General features: G+C 28.3%; 1 protein-coding gene and 1 long non-coding RNA gene across 5 annotated transcripts in view; one reads left to right on the top strand and one right to left on the bottom strand.

Annotated features, from left to right (window-relative positions):
- The window catches only part of LOC147816174 (uncharacterized), a 34954-nt gene extending 23338 nt beyond the window's left edge, over positions 1–11616 (top strand). The window contains exons 3-6 of one of the 3 annotated variants that reach the window (XR_015431843.1): positions 6866–7015; positions 7370–9335; positions 10470–10651; positions 11427–11616. This is a non-coding gene — a long non-coding RNA (uncharacterized LOC147816174). Of the gene's footprint in view, positions 1–6865; positions 7016–7369; positions 9336–10469; positions 11229–11426 lie in introns of those variants that run through there. The other 2 variants (XR_015431844.1, XR_015431842.1) reach the window with 2 other exon arrangements.
- A 1906-nt stretch (positions 11617–13522) lies between these two features.
- On the bottom strand, positions 13523–16722 carry LOC147816173 (transcription-associated protein 1-like). 2 transcript variants are annotated; one of them, XR_015431816.1, is made up of 4 exons: positions 16192–16718; positions 15698–16102; positions 15059–15155; positions 13523–14947 (listed from the first exon to the last, which is right to left on the bottom strand). XR_015431816.1 is itself a non-coding variant. In XM_087158282.1 (3 exons), the coding sequence occupies exons 2-3, from the start codon at positions 15737–15739 to the stop codon at positions 14813–14815; spliced, it is 177 nt and encodes a 58-aa protein (XP_087014408.1). In that variant the 5' UTR covers positions 15740–16102; positions 16192–16722; the 3' UTR covers positions 13523–14812. The 2 variants fall into 2 exon arrangements, 1 of the variants encoding a protein (XP_087014408.1); XM_087158282.1 differs by lacking the exon at positions 15059–15155 and having other exon boundaries at positions 16192–16722.
- Between the last annotated feature and the right edge of the window lie 331 nt (positions 16723–17053).

The following is a 17053-nucleotide window of genomic DNA, read 5'->3' as shown; positions in this document are numbered from 1 at the left end:
TCTCATCAATTATTATTTTTTATTGAATCAAACGTGTTTTGTATTTCTAAGTTTAAATTTTTTTTCTTCAAATATTGCTGATTTATCCTCAAACATATAAGGGCATATAAGCCCTATCCTTCAAACATATAAATCCTATGTTAATCTTTCATTATGCAATGATTAACATATTAACAAAATGTTCCTCTCTAGAAATATAAAACTTGCACATTTTATGAACAAAATGATAGTAGTTTTTTATGAAAAAAAAATCGACTTTTAATGTTAAAAAAAATCGTTAGAGACAAGCTATCTCGGGGGTTGTAGAGCGGATCGATCTGAAGTGGCGTCCACTATTACATTAGAAAATCATATGTAGCCAATTTTAAAGGTTCAGAGACTCTCACCGTTCAAGTTGACCCTTAATATCATGTGTCGGAAAACCGAGAATAAAAAGTAACTTAGAACAGTATTACTCGTAAATGATTTCAGCTAGCTTTACAACAATGTGAAAGCAAAGACGTTATTTTGAATTGCTCTGTTTGTTTTCTTTTAGTTTTGTTCGTCTATGTGCTTTACATTTAAATGTTATTAATTAAAATATCTTTTTTCATTTATAAAATCGAGTAGAGTTTCTTATGAAAGATTTAGGTGCTTGTAATTTATATAAATTCTCTATAAGAACACAGCCTAATCCCTGATATCGGAAAGAAGGCACTCATCCAAATAAAGGTAAGGTCTTTTATTTACCTTTTCTAATGGTGAAAATTACCTTTTCGTGAAGTTGGAACATCATGCATTCAAAGTTGTTGCTTTCCGACAATAAAGTGTCCCGCAGTGGACTGGTTTTACAGAGTTCCGCGTAGAACACCGAAGTCAAGCATCACTGGCTGCGGGTAGGGTGACCACCTTGATCACTCTGCTTAGAGACCGAGGATGCGCCATATCAGTCCTCGTTAAGCTGTTCTACCGTAAAGTTCTCGACTTCGGGTGCAGGTCGTCTGGTTACCGAAGGGGAGGTGCCATTCCCTCTGCAGAGAATCAAGACTGTGAAGGCATGTCTTGCTGATCATCCTCAGAGATGTTTCCCAGATCCGTCGCCAATAGCCCATAAATTAACTACAACAACACCAATAAAATTTCCCCTATTAAAGCAACATTAAATTTAATATAGGCTACGATTGAACAAGCTATGAAATGTTTAGATGTGTATTAGACACATGTTTTAACTAAAACTCCATTAGTATGATTTTCGTTCTTAAAGGATACCCTTCTGAGTAGATGAAGCAGGTAATGTCTTTGAGATACAAATTTCTTCATCCATCTCTCTCTTTCAGACATACTGTATCCATTATTTTACTCGTCTCTTGGTCAGATCGAAGAATCCCCACACTCAAGGCAACAAATAAATGTCCATCTACACTGGTCATCTTTATTTAACAAACTTTTCTTCTTGATTGGCACATCATAGTTTTATAAATTCTCTTTTTTTCTTTTCTTGTGAAAGTAAACTGTTTTTAAATTGCAAAGCGTGCATCTTTTTCCCCTACCAGAACGCGTAACAAAGCGCAGCTGAGCGAAAAACGGTGGCACTGGGGAGAGAATCACGTCAATTTTACTCTGCAGGTAAAGGGTTAATTTGAATCTTCGTTCTAATTCACTTGATTCTAATCAGTTACTCGAATCATGTTATTCAGATAAACTATTCGAATCAAGAGATTCAGATCAACGGATCAATGATTCAAATTATGCGATTCGGATCAAGGGTTCAGACTATGGGATTTGGAACAATGATTCAAATTATGCGATTTGGAACAATGATTCAAATTATGCAATTAAGATCAGTGATTCGAATTATGCAATTAAGATCAGTGATTCGAATTATGCAATTAAGATCAGTGATTCGAATCACTATTTAGATCATTGATTCGAAATTAGTTACTCAAATCACTGATTCTTATAAGTGATTTGGATCACTATTCAAATCAAGTGACTCAAATAAGTGATTTGAATCACATGATTCAGATCACTGATTCAACTCATGTGATTTGAATCGCTTTTCGAATAAAAATGATTCAGATAAATTATTCGAATCGTCATTTTCTTCAATAATTCGAATTAATTTATTCAAATCATTGTTTCAAATCAAATGATCTGATTATCAGATTCTTATGAAGTGATTCACATCACTATTCAAATTATGTGATTCGGATCAGTGATTCAAATCTCATTTCAAATCTAGTAATTTGGATCATTGATCGGAGTATCATGACTTAAACGACTTAATTGCAAATCATGTGACTCGAATCAAATGCATTAAATAAATTTGAAATTTCAAAAAAATTTAAAATAAGTTTGCTTAACTACCACTATTTTTCGTTTACCAAATGTGATAGAAAAAAATTTATTATTCTTTCTCATTAATGAACTATACGAAAATTGTAATAAGTAAATAATTAAACTTATTATAGCTTTCATATAATTACATTGCATACGTTGTTAATTGCTATAGATACTTTAAACTATGGTAAATTTGAAGTAACTCCAAAAGAAATGTTTTCTTCAATTGGATAATCTTACTTCCTTAGTAATGAATGCGTTAGGTTTTACAAGAAATGTTTAACTTATGGCATATCATAGTGAAACAAAACAAACTGAAATTTAAAAAACAATTATCCATTATAATTTTAATTTATTTCGATAGAAACAACTGTTGATTCAAATCAGTACCAAATTCTATTGTCCAACACATGAATCAATCGTAATGCAAAGAATTTATAAGTTTTAAAATATTATATTTAAAGGGACTAGCTTAATATTATTTTTTTAATATCTGAAGTAAAGACAAATAAAAAATTTATAGAAACACTGTTTTGAACTTAAACGATATAACAACTTTTAATCTGTCCTGTTATCCATGCGAAGAGCACTTGATTACGTATTTATACGGATCAACTTAAAAAATTTCTATTTGCTATGCACGGTAACAGCTTCCGAACTCAATAAAATAAACTGTCTAATATTTTTACTCAAAAATGTCACTAAGATTGAATCCCGTAGGATATTTCTCGTTTGTGACTCGAAGATGTATAAATACTGGAACAATTTTGAGTAAAATTTAATGCTAATTCAGTTGTGAGAATAGAGAAGTATTTCGAATTAGTATTTTTCATCAAATTTAAAATTTCTTTACGAAATTCGTCAACAGATGGTTCTCCTAACTGATTTGAAAGACCAGTTATAGGAACATAAAAAGATATATGAATTTTAGGCTGCTATGTTCTGCTTAGGGAATCAAAAATGTATTTTTATATTAAATTTTGAAATTTGTTAGAAAGTTCATCAATAAACAGCTAAGCTAGCAAAGAAAACTTAAGAACAATGTTTTCTGTTGCATATCAGAAAATTCTAAATAAAATATTTGTACAAGCGTTGTGTTAATTTTTTTCTCAGACTACCCAGCATTTTTGCTGCATGTGATATTTGTTTCGTAGTGTTAATTTTGATCTCGCGGACTTAGCTGCGTTGTTGTCGCGTGGAAATGATGGTGGCTTAGAAAAAATAAATTGCTACACATAGATTGACGAATTTTGCTTCAATTTTTATGTGGTTTATTTTCTTTTGAGCTGAATAGAACGCTGCAAAACCTTCATTTTTTTTCTAATTCTGTTCGTCATTAAAAGGTTCTTTGAATTGCCGGTAAATTTTTAGGCGTCCTTTGCCCCATATATGTAACTCACGGTGTCATATGTATTACGGTGAATTAGTTTACAGTGTCACATAAATATCAGTGTTGTGTTTCTAATTTATACGTGCCTGTTTTTGTGTGCATGCATCTGTCATATTTATTTTTGATTTGTGATCAACGTTTTTATATTTTTTCAATGTCCTTGTAGTGTATCTACCACTACAAAAATATAATTCCAATTCACTAGTATATAAGACATGTTAACTCGATTCTATGTTGGGGGACCTTTTCATAGATGACGGTTGACATGGTCGGTAACAACTCTCCCAGCATTGGTGACCTTTTTGTGTAAATGTATTTTTCTCATTCTTTTTGCGTAAATGTAATTTGGTCATTCTTTTTGTGTAAATGTAGTTTTTTTAATTCTTTTTGTGTAAATGTAATTTTGTCATTCTTTTTGTGTGAATGTAATTTTGTCATTCTTTTTGTGTAAATGTAGTTCTTTTTAATTCTTTTTGTGTAAATGTAATTTTCTCATTCTTTTTGTGTAAATGTAATTTTGTCATTCTTTTTGTGTAAATGTAATTTTGTCATTCTTTTTGTGTAAATGTAGTTTTTTTAATTCTTTTTGTGTAAATGTAATTTTGTCATTCTTTTTGTGTAAATGTAGTTTTTTTAATTCTTTTTGTGTAAATGTAATTTTGTCATTCTTTTTGTGTAAATGTAATTTTGTCATTCTTTTTGTGTAAATGTAGTTTTTTTAAATTCTTTTTGTGTAAATGTAATTTTGTCATTCTTTTTGTGTAAATGTAGTTTTTTTAATTCTTTTTGTGTAAATGTAGTTTTGTCATTCTTTTTGTGTAAATGTAGTTTTTTAAATTCTTTTTGTGTAAATGTAGTTTTTTTTAATTCTTTTTGTGTAAATGTAGTTTGGTCATTCTTTTTGTGTAAATGTAGTTTTTTTAATTCTTTTTGTGTAAATGTAATTTTGTCATTCTTTTTGTGTGAATGTAATTTTGTCATTCTTTTTGTGTAAATGTAATTTTGTCATTCTTTTTGTGTAAATGTAGTTCTTTTTAATTCTTTTTGTGTAAATGTAATTTTGTCATTCTTTTTGTGTGAATGTAATTTTGTCATTCTTTTTGTGTAAATGTAATTTTGTCATTCTTTTTGTGTAAATGTAGTTTTTTTAATTCTTTTTGTGTAAATGTAGTTTTTTTAATTCTTTTTGTGTGAATGTAATTTTGTCATTCTTTTTGTGTAAATGTAATTTTGTCATTCTTTTTGTGTAAATGTAAATTTGTCATTCTTTTTGTGTAAATGTAATTTGGTCATTCTTTTTGTGTAAATGTAATTTTGTCATTCTTTTTGTGTAAATGTAGAAGAGAGAAAACCCAAGCACTAGTGTAGAGCTTATTGCTTCAGCAAATTTTGGATGTTTGAATTGGCAGCCAAGTGTGTTGCCAATTGGTGAAAAACATTAAAGCCTGAAGGAGAAACAGAAAGAGTTGTTGGCAATTTCACCAATTTTTAAAGTCTCACTTAACTTTTTGAAATCTCACCCTGTTTTTGAGAAAGGGGGAGAAATTCTCACCCATTTTTTTTCTGAGATGAAAACACTGTTTATTGAACTGCTTATTTTTTTAAATCAATGATTAATAAGACTAGCTTAAAATATTAGGGTACCATATAGTAGCACCAATACAGTTTCAATGGTTGACACCACATTGACATATAGCTATAGAGTATTATCAGAAAGAGTATGCAAATAAAGTCTTAATTACATATAACTTCTAAATCATGCAGAAAAGTCAGCTAACATCAAAGCATCTAATTGTCGGGCTTATTCTCCTTACCTATCCACCACATTACATTATTCTCCTTACCTATCCATTACAAATATAAAAGGATATATCTTGCATCTATGTTAGAGGCTCATTAGTTTTCGCAGAAACACAATGCCAACATAGTTTTATTGCAAATAATATACGAGGCGCATCCAGAAAGTAAGTTTCCCTAATTTATAAAAAGAAAGAACTCGCATTTTCAGGAACATATTTATTGGCAAAAAGTATAGCAATTCTTCAACATATCCACCACAAGAATTGAGACACCTGCCGTATCGTGGATTCAACTTTTGTATCTCTCTGTCGTAGAACTCTGCCGCCTGTGAATGGAACCAGCGTGTGACAGACGTCTTCCGCTTTTCATCGTTGCCGAAATGCTCACAGGATTACAGGAATTTCTTGAGGTGCAAGAAAATTTAAAAATCGCTGGAAGCAATATCAGAGCTGTAGGTTGGATGATCAAACAACTGCCAGCCAAATTCCGTCAAAACAGCTGCTGAGTCTCGTGCCGTATGTGGGCAAGCATTGTCATGGAGGAGCGCAACACCTGCAGTAAGCATTCCACGACTCTTCTTTTGAATGGCACGTCACAATTTCCGGAGTGTTTTACAGTAACGGTAGACGTCTGTCACACGCTGGTTCCATTCACAGGTGGCAGGATTCTACGACAGAGGGATACAAAAGTTGATCCCACGATACGACAAGTGTCTCAATTGTAGTGGCGTCTATGTTGAAAAATAGCTGAAACATTGCTGTACTTGTTGCCAAAAAATATGTTCCTGAAAGTGTGAGTTCTTTTTTTTAAAAAAATTCGGGAAACTTACTTTCTGGATGCGCCTTGTAGTTGTAACAGTTTAAAATAAAACTTGATGACATTTGTAATTAAACTAAGTGTAACTATAAGTTTTAGTTTACACCCAACCCCCCAAAAAATCGAACTCGTCGAAGCGACATATCCCCTCCCCCCAGAGAGTGGAGCGCAAAGGCGTCCGACTCGGCCAAGCCTTCATGTGGCATTTATTAAAAACTCAAACATTTAAAAGTACGTCGGATGGCAACACCACTATAAAAAAGCTTCTAATGGATAGTAAAAGTTGAACTTGTGCGGTTACAGAAATGACGGCATTAATTAAAAATTTTTATATATAGGTTAAGCAATTGGTTCAAATTAAAAACAGAATGCTTAATATAAATGCAATCTTTTCACCGTCACTCAGCAATAAATAAGTGAACTATGTATTATTATACGAGCTTATTACAATTATTTTCTAAAATATATATTTCATTTTTAGCTTTAAAATAATCATTTTTGATAATATAATTGCATTATTAATTTCTGCTCAACTTTCAGGTGATGATTTTTTTGCAAACTCCTATATGGTTGCAGTCGACAATAACGTCAAATGAAGAAATTCAAAGGGGCAAAAAAGTTTGCTGCATACTACATTTTAAGCATTGAGTACGCTGAGATGGCTTGTAGAACCCTGGAGTTTATTCAAAGGTAAAAAATAAAATATATTCATTTTTCTGTTTTTATAAAGGATAGTGTTATTCGTAGAAATACACGGGTATATTTTCCTCAATTTAAATCTTTATAAATTATTATTTTATTTACTTTGAGTAACTTTTTTATTTATTGAAAGCATAGTAGTAGTGGATAAAACATTATATACTGAAGGAAATTTAAATAAAAATTATTTTAGTTTGTCTAAAGACTGAAATTGCCAAATTTTGTAGGGGTAAAAAAATTTCCAAAACGCATACTATCAAGCAAATAATAAAAATTTCTGACTTTTTTATTAATAATTTTAAATCTGAACTTAATTAACAAAATGAATATTCATTTATTGTGCAGGTGTTTCCTAAAGGTGAACCCCGATAAAGGATCGAAGGCTTTAATGGATAGTAAAGAACGTAGAAAAAAAAAGAACCGTAAATCCAAAAGTTTTATTGTTGTTAAAAAAGCTAATGGACTTTGAATGGTGTCAATAGTGATTTTATACTGTATTTATTTGTATTTTTATTTTAACCTTCTTTATTCTTTTCTTATTTCCTTGCCATTCTATTTTTAATACTAATTTCGAAAGTATCAGTTATACTGGAATCAGTAAAAGGGTTTATAAGTTATAAGCATTTATAGTTTGCTAAAATGATTGGTAGCATTTGTAAATTGATTGTTAGTATGAAGCAGCATAAAATTACAACAAACCGGGGAAAAAATGAATAATTTATGTAATGAAATCAGTAAAAAGAAAGAATAAAAAAAAAGGTGTACTTTTATCATTTGACAAATTTTATAAATTCCTGTACTTACTGTAAAAATACATGCAAATTAGTGATTTTTATTGTTAACTTTCGTAAGTAGTGTAAAATGGTAAGAGCGAAATAAAGCAATAATGAAATGAAATCATTTTTTTCTTTTAATTTTATTCTTCCCTTTATGTTTTACGGAAGAAGTAAAAAAAAAAAGAAGAAAGTTTGAGTTTTATTAATCATTCTTACATTGAAATAGAAACAAATCTGTCTTTAATCAATGTGAGATAAACCGCTTTTCTTTTCTTTTCTTTTTTTAATTGAAATGTACCTAATAATTAATAAGTTTCTGTTAAAAGATTTTGAACAGACTAATCTGATCTTCAAAGGAAGAGGTGAAAGTCAAAATTTATTATCAAATGTTGAAAAAATATTCAACTGTTATTGATTAAAATTTAAGAGAGTGAGCTGCCCGATATCATATCTCAGCATTACACAAATCCACTGATCAAAAAACTGCAAAATAGTTCCATTTACTTTAAAAGTAGGGCACTAATTTGTATGAAATCATGTTTAAATGACAGATTATTTTATCCTGAATTAAATAAAATTATTGTTCTGAGATAAATATAAGATGATTCATTAGTCTTTAATGTGTGAATCGAAATAGCAGTAAACAAACTATTTAGGTAAAAATATAAATGTGTACAACTTTTAAACGATTTTATTGATATTTTTGGTTTTCTTCAAAACTCTTAAATGATTTATTTTATAAATTATGTATTATCATTTAATTAACTTTACATTTTGTGTAATTATATATGTATATATGCCATAATTAGTTTTTAATGTGTGAATCAAAATAGTGGTAAACAAATTATTTAGCTAAAAATATAAGTGTGCATAACTTTTAAACGATTTCATTGGCATTTGTGAAAATTTATGGTTTTCGTAAAAACTCATATGATTTATTTTATCAATTGTGTTTCATCATTCAGTGTACTTTGCATTATGTGCATTATTACATGTATATGTATCTTTTTTTTTAAACAATGCCTAGCAACTTCAGTTATTTCATATAATTTTGTAAACAATTATACATGACATAATAAACTTATTCTTTGCAAACATGTGGTATTTTGTTGTTTAAAAAAAATAATTAAAAAAAAAAAAAAACAGATTGTGACGTCAATAATTCCACATAGTTTAAAAATAAAAACTTAATAAAATTTATACTATGGAAAAAATTTTTACTTCACTGATTAAATATTTTTCTGCAAATAGTTTAAAACTATAAGACATACACAATAAACTTGTTTTCATATTGTTAAAAAGAATGGTTCAAGTGATTTGCTTCACTGATTAAATGCATTCATATAAATATTTCAAAACATACAGCTAAAACTTGTTCATTTTAGGAAAACTTGTTTTCATATTGGCTACGGATTTTCTTGTTTACTTTTGCGGAAAAATTTGTCCCTGATTGGTAAAACACCGTTGTGACTGCGGATTTTCTTTTTAAATTTTACGGGAAAAACTTGTTCTGTTATGGTCAAAAGCAGTTGAAGGTACGGACTTCTTTCATAATTTTTGCGTCGAAAACTTGTTTTTGTTTGGGTAAATACAGTTGTGACTATGGATTTACTTTGTAACTTTTACGGAAAAAACTTGTACGCATTTGGTAAAAAGCAGTTGAAGTTACGGATTTACTTTTCCACACTGTTTTAATTTTACTGTTTTCCACAACCAACCCAACTGCCGGTTTAAAACCGTCAATTTTAAAGAATATTTTTTACAGTTTACGTGTCACCGAAAAGGAAAAAACACGCATCTTTTCTGGGTAATCTTTCTCCATTGAAGAGTTCGTTTGCGTCATTTTAAACTTATGAATCACATGCATACTATGATTTGAGTGAGTGCCAGCTATCATTAATAATGCCACACATAACATGCTAATCTCATAAAACTAATATATGTGCAAATTGTAACTATATACGAAGTAACATAATGTATGATAATTTTTTAAGTCCATACACAAATAAATAACTCAACTTTTATACCATCATAGAACTATATAGAAGTAAAAATTATAACTAACGTAATATGGAACTTCGTTTAGCATATATTTAGCATATCTCAGCCAAAAAATTTTATTTTGTTATATTTTCTGGTAATTCTAATTTTTGTTTCTAATTTTGTCTCTCACTAGAAATTTTGGTAAATAATTCTGTTGTTACTATTAACATTTATGATCGCTAATTTTTAAATTTCATGACTTGTATCATGAGTTCATTATTTCTAAATCCAGAATTTTCTCTACATTTTTTTTATACTTCCATCATCTATTTTCTAAATCTACATTTTTCGTCAACATTAATCATCTAGATTATAATTTTTTTTTACTGGTTCATGCGACAAATTTTTTCAACCCCGACAACGAGATATTTAATTTTACATCTCGCCATTTTTTATCCTAACTATCATGCCCCCAACATCGAGTTTTTTCTATATCTTTTTAAGTAAGTGTTTCAAATTCGCAAATTTTTCTTCATATACCGACTACTTTTTTGATCCATCATCATTTTTTCTAACGTTTTTTTTATTTTTTGATTCTTCTCATTTTTTAGACCCTCATATTTTAGTTACTGTATTTTTTTCGTTGTAAATCTAGAGACTAAAAACTTTTTTTTTTATACTTTTAGAGACTAGAGCACTTAAAGTTTGACCTTATATTTCTACTTATCTTTTGCCATCCAACAAATCTTGTATCCATAAAATCGAACTCCCGAAGCACGTGAAACGATTGGTTATTGCATTGAGGAGGGGAGATTCTTCAAACAGAAAATGAAAGTGTGTCAACCGGGTGTGACCAATTCGAAGACAGGTAAGTTTTACGCCTGCAAGCGCAGCACTGACAAATGGACCAAATAGGATTTTATGATCTTTTCTTTGTTATTCAGAGACTACCCTTTATTTGTCATTTTCCTTAGTATCTTCTTTAACCATCATTTTACGTTTTATAACTCTACCTGCATCTTGATGTTTAATTCGTTTTTTGTTTTCTACTTTATATATAATGGCTTATGTAGTTTACCTCCGCTTGTTTTTCCGTTTTCTTTTTCATCATGCTATCTACCAATGCTTCACTTTTAGCAAGCAAGTATGTACCTCTACATTATTTCCATATCATCCAGATAATACTTTAGGTTTTCTAAATTATACAGCAACCTGGTTTCCTATTTCTTAAACTAGTTTCATTACTAGGCGTTATTTTTCACTTCGATTTTTTTAAGCAAACTGTCGTCTCAACTGTTTTGGTGGATTTTCAATCGTTTTCTGCTTAACATCAGTTGTCACTCTGCAGCAATCAATTTTTCGAACAGACTATTTCTTGCATGGTACAGTTTTGTTTCCAAAACATTTAAAGCTCCTCTCATCCTTGCAAAATCTATCTGTTTCAAGTTTCTTGTAATTTAAGAACTTCGTTTTTTGGAATACTGAACTTCTTCTCCTCACATAGATCTGCATGCTTTAACAATTTAGCAAAATTTGATAAAATAGTAGCAATAGTGTAAGTTACAGAATAAGAGAATAAATTAAGATTTATCTTGTGCTGATTCTATCATTAAAATCTAAGGTAAATAGTAATTTTCTTTTAGCTTTATATCATGTATAGGTACAGTGAGATGACGCAAGATAGAGAAACCCAAGCCTTCCCTGGCTCCCGTTTTACCCCAATCAGTTTAATGGGTAAAACTTTAAGTTACTTTCTATTTTAGTCAATGTTATGTTGTTACTCATTATTGTAAAAATGTATGCGTAAATGTATAATTAAAATACTGAGCTCTTCTTGATGGTGTTCCCTTCCCTGATGGTAATAAAATAATACACATCTAATCGCGTTTAGGTGTAACAGCGCTTTCTTTCTCTCTCTCTCTTTTTTTTAATTTAAGAAAAATTCTTTTAAACATATCCTGCATATTGTATCATCCAAAAAGAAAAATTAGTTTGACAGCATTTAGTATGAACTTAATATTATCAAACTCTCTTAAATCAAAATCACTTTAATTTCTTAAATCATTGTAGGCGCAGGAAATCTTATCCTTAATTCATATTCTTAAAAACATATTTTTTTTCTCCAACTACAAATTTGATAAAATTCTTTTTAATTTTAAATTTTTTCTTTAGAGAAAACCGTAAAAATTTAGCTTCGGTTGAGCGCGAATTATATGACTTGCACATAAATATCAATTATCATCATCATAGTTGGTGAGACAGCCCAATGCCTTCATCTGCAGATTTCTCCTTCACGACTTCTGATTTATCTTTGATCTCCAATTCTTTTCATTAATTGCAATAAAATCAGACTCTGCGACTTCCCCACTTTTTTGTCCCAGAGAGTCTAAAGAGCAATATCTTATTTATTGTATTGACATCACTCATTCAAATCACATGGGCCATCCAATTCATTTTTATGTATTTAATAATATCAGGTTGTTTATAAATCGTGAACAGTTTAAAGTTAAATCTCCAGTTATTGTTTTCATATTTCTCAAATATTAGTGATTATAATTTTCTTCCAGTTTTGTCATTGTCAGAAGCATATGGTCAAAATCAACCTGACAAGAGTTTTGTAAATTAAGAACTTTGTTTTTCTAGAAAGAAAATTAGATTTAATAAATCTTCTCAGCCCACAGACAGCCCTATTAGCTTCATCAAGTCGGTTTTTTATTATGTATATAACTTTTTATAATGTTATGTACATATTTACTATGTATATAATATAAATATGGAGATTTTATGTTAATTGCTAAATTAAATTTTATTTTAGGATATGTAATTTTTGGTTTGATTTGTTACATTAAACTAATTATAGAATTATTAATTAAATGTTGACCTTTTTCATGTAACTCCACAACAATACACTATTAATATTATAACAAACCTTTATTAAAAAAGACTAATATTTCTTAATTAAAAATCTGTAAAATTCAAGAAGAAAAATAATTTTCACAGAATAAATACTTATTTGTTAATAAATTATGTAGTTAAACCATATTATTATAAGCTTCATTGATTATTATTAAAAACACCAAGAGGATAAATTAACAAACATTTTACGGTGTATTTGAAACATATAAACCTGGTTGCATTTTTAAAAAAGGTACTATTTTATTCATTTAAACTAATTATTCCCTTTATTTATTAAAATCTTTGCTTTATATTGTTTAATATTCATATCAAATGATTAAATATAAAATTAACATTTCCAAGTATAACATTTTGTAATTTCTGTTTCAAATATCAGACCTACATTTTTTAGAAATATTGCAATGATAAATTAATACTTTAAAGTAATGTATTTCTTTAAAAAAAATGCCATTTAATTTTTATAATCAAACAAAAAACTATACTAAAAACTTCACTCTAAACAAAAATTTTTGAAAAAATAGGCAAATAAAAAAATACTATTAGGGCATCATTTCTTAATACCTTAAAAAAATTATTATTTTTGAAAATTTTTTTAAAACTGTTTTAAATTAAACCAATGTATAGGATATTTTTAAAATATATTTTTAGTTCTGAAAATATCCCTAAATAACTTATTGGACTTAAATGTGATTTACTTTTAATAAAGAAAATTGAAGGTTATTTGAAGAAACTGTTTCAGAGATTTTGTATTTAGAAAACCTCCAAATACAATTGATCATGAAAGATATAAATAAAATAAATGAAAAGATGACAAAAAACCATGCATAATAAAATAAAAAAATTTATTAAAAATTATAATTTATTAGCAACAAGAATAGGAAAAATATAGAACACAGTAAATCATTAAATGTTTAACAAATATAAATGAAAGAATGAAAAAATTATAAAGATTAAGTAAACATACAAGAAGGATTGAAAAAGTTGTAACAAGAAATTGTTTAAATTTATGCTCAGTATGTTGGGGAGGTTAAAACAAATTATAGTCAAGGAGTGGCTCTAATAGATTTCTTTTTTTTTTTTTTTACTTAAATTGAAGGTAGGTTTTAGCTCATTTTTAAGTTGGTAAAAGACAAAGTAAAAATTTTGAAATCAAAAAATGCTGCAGATATTTCATGTAAATATAAATAACGTTATACCATAAAAGGGCAAGAGCATTTAAATATAACATACCAAAATGGTTACAACAGCTTAAGAAAAATTTCTTAAATATTTACAATACTAAAGTTAATAATTTTCAAATGAAAAAAAAAAAAACAGTACAAGAAATCGATTACACAGAAATAAAGGAATGTTTTAACTCTATTAAGGTGAAATGAAAATTTTTTTAAGCATTGCTACAGAATACAGGCAATTTTTAAACTTAAAAGGAAAGGAGAGTTACCCAGCACCTCAAAATTTTGGAAAAGTCACTAACTGTAGCAGATTCAACAATACAAATTTTGTTCATACAAGCAGATGTTGAAGTCCATTACATTCTTTTGTTGTGGTGTGATATCATTTGCAATTATTAAGAAAAATAACAAAATTTTCATAAAAAGATTATTTTTATTTATTTATTCTCACATGCATTATTGTATTTTTTAAAGAAAAATTTTTTTTTTAAGTTTGTTTTGAAAACTTGATTTAAAAAAATTACAAATAAATATTAATTCTAGGAGAGAATTCAGCCCGTTGATCTTTTCTCAAGAATGATTTCAGTCCTTAAGACAAAAGAGTGGCAGATGAGAGTGTAACAGGTGTGGTCAGTTAATTGTTTAAAACACCATTGCCAAAATTATCATACCAAATTTAATAATACCTTTAATTCATGAGAAATATAACTAAATTTTAATTTCATTTTAACGATTCCACAAATATATTTTTAAATTTTTAAGATCATCTATTCCCAGAAAAGCATAAGCAAAAGATGTAATTAGAATTTTTTTAAAGTTATGAACTGATAGAATAAAAACAAATTTTCTAAATAATAGAGAGAAAAAAATTGTGACGAATAAATAAATAAAAAAAACTTATTTTACTTATCTTGCAATAAATTTGATAATAAAGGTAAGAATTATTGATACAACAAATCATGACTACCACCTCCTATAGACCGAAACAAGGCTCTACAAAGAAGAAAATAATTATATGGTTCCTTAGCACTTAAAGCTAGCTCCATGGATCTATTTACTATTTGATGTAAATAGAGCTAGAAAGGGGAGAAAAAAAAGGTTACTTTAACAATTAAAAGCAACAACAAAAAAGTATATTTAAAATATTTTTTTAAATACAAGTAATTATTAAAGAATGTAAAAATTACTTCTAGCATTTCCTCATTTTAAGCAGGAAACAAAGACACTGATCCAAAAACCAGTTCAAAAAGCTTCAAGTACAAGTTAGATCTGTCCATATTTGCTCTGAAGAATATATAATGTTATGAAATAAGTTCACTTGTTTGAAAATAAAATTTGCAGAATACATGTAAAATTTTTTTATTCATGTAAAAAATATATTTGTTAATCACAAAACCTTAAGAAATTCATTTTACAAAAAATATTTTAAACGAAATTCCTACTTAACAAATATACGTTCACATGATAAAAATGTATCATTTTGTTGTCTATCATCAGTACCCAAATGACAATTATTTGTTTAAACATCATAGAAAATAACTGATTATAAAGGAATTGAATATATAAAAAAATTGTAACATTTGTTCAATGACAATGCAGATAATGCTAAATAGATAAGTGTTAATAGTTATGCTTCATAATAAGTAAATATATAAGCATTTATCACTTTTAATGTGGTAATTATTATTTTGTACTTTGAAAGTTCACCAGTACACATTTAATTTTGTGAGACACATGTGTTAAAATAATTTTTTGCAAAAAAAAAAATTAAAGAAAAAGAATAAACAAAATTATTTGAAAAAGTTATCACAGTAAATATTACTTACATCCATTTCTTCCATCCTTTTTAGAAGATATTCTACTAGCATTGTTGCAAATATGGGGGAGGTGGCAGTATTAGCAAGAAAAGAATGTGCTAGAATCTGAAATATAGACACACTCTATCTTATCAAACCAAAAGAGGTTTTGTATTTACAAAAATATTATGACTATAGTTAAACACTTTTAACTGATTGACTGTTTCACATTAGAACAAGTCTGCATAGAAATATATCGCAAACACATAACTTTTTCATTTAATTACAGAATAAAATAATAGCTGAAAGAACATTTTTAGTTACTTGAAATATTCACTGTTACATATAGTTTAATAATCTATACCATAATAATTATTATGAAGGCAATAAACATACTCACAATGCAGGATTCTTGAAAATTTGTTCAACCATGTGCTGAAACAATATAAAGTTTAAAATTATAATGAATAGTATTTAAATTGTAATAAATAGCATTGAAATATTATAAGGCATTTAGAGCTTACATGTATAGATGTTGAAAATACTTCTCTATGTTAATGGATGCATGTTACTGTGTTAATGGATGTATCATGGTATACTGAAATGAAATTTTATTTTAGACAATCTAAAATAATTTTTTTTAATAAGTAATATACAGTAGAAGATCAATAAATTCAATTCTAAAAGCCCCACAAATCTCCATCACCTACATTAACTTTACATTATTTCTAATTCTCTTGATAACTTTAAATATAAAAGTGGATATTTTTGTGTTATAAAGTATTTTTATTTAAAAACTATTGTACGCTTAGCGAGACAGAAAAGCGTAAATTGCAATTGACTGGTAACTATGGCAACGAATGAGTGGAATAGTATCTAGATATTAGAAAACTGAATTCATGGTCTCCCAATTCAAAATAGGATAATCATTTGCCGCTGAGATATTCCTAGTTAAAATTTCTGATGGTTTTCCATTGATGGACCAACATAATCTTGATGGCAACCATCAATAATTCCATCAAGAACCATTATATTTTTTTGATGGTAACCAACAATTAGTAAGAATTCGGATCGATTTATGACGGTCCAACCTAAGAATAGCTGGTCCAACATCAACCTGATTTGTTCTTGTTGAATCTTCACGAATTTCCATCATAGTGTCGTAGAAATCCAATGTTGGAACGATCATGAATAACCGTCATCCCGCAATGAAGAAATTCGGGATGGTTCAACATAATTTTTGATGGTCCAACATAAAAAACAAAGCAAATTGTTCTGATGGACCAACAAAGAATTCCCATTAAACCAGCATGAACCACCACAGATCATCATGGATTGTTGGTTCATGAGAGTCAAACTTCTCTTGATGGTTAATCATCATAGTAT

The sequence above is a fragment of the Parasteatoda tepidariorum genome, chromosome 2, assembly GCF_982258835.1.
Source record: "Parasteatoda tepidariorum strain Cologne lab strain chromosome 2, Ptep-v5.0, whole genome shotgun sequence".
NCBI lineage: Eukaryota > Metazoa > Arthropoda > Arachnida > Araneae > Theridiidae > Parasteatoda > Parasteatoda tepidariorum.
Note: the sequence above shows the minus strand (reverse complement) of the source record. Positions and strands in the feature narration are given on the sequence as shown.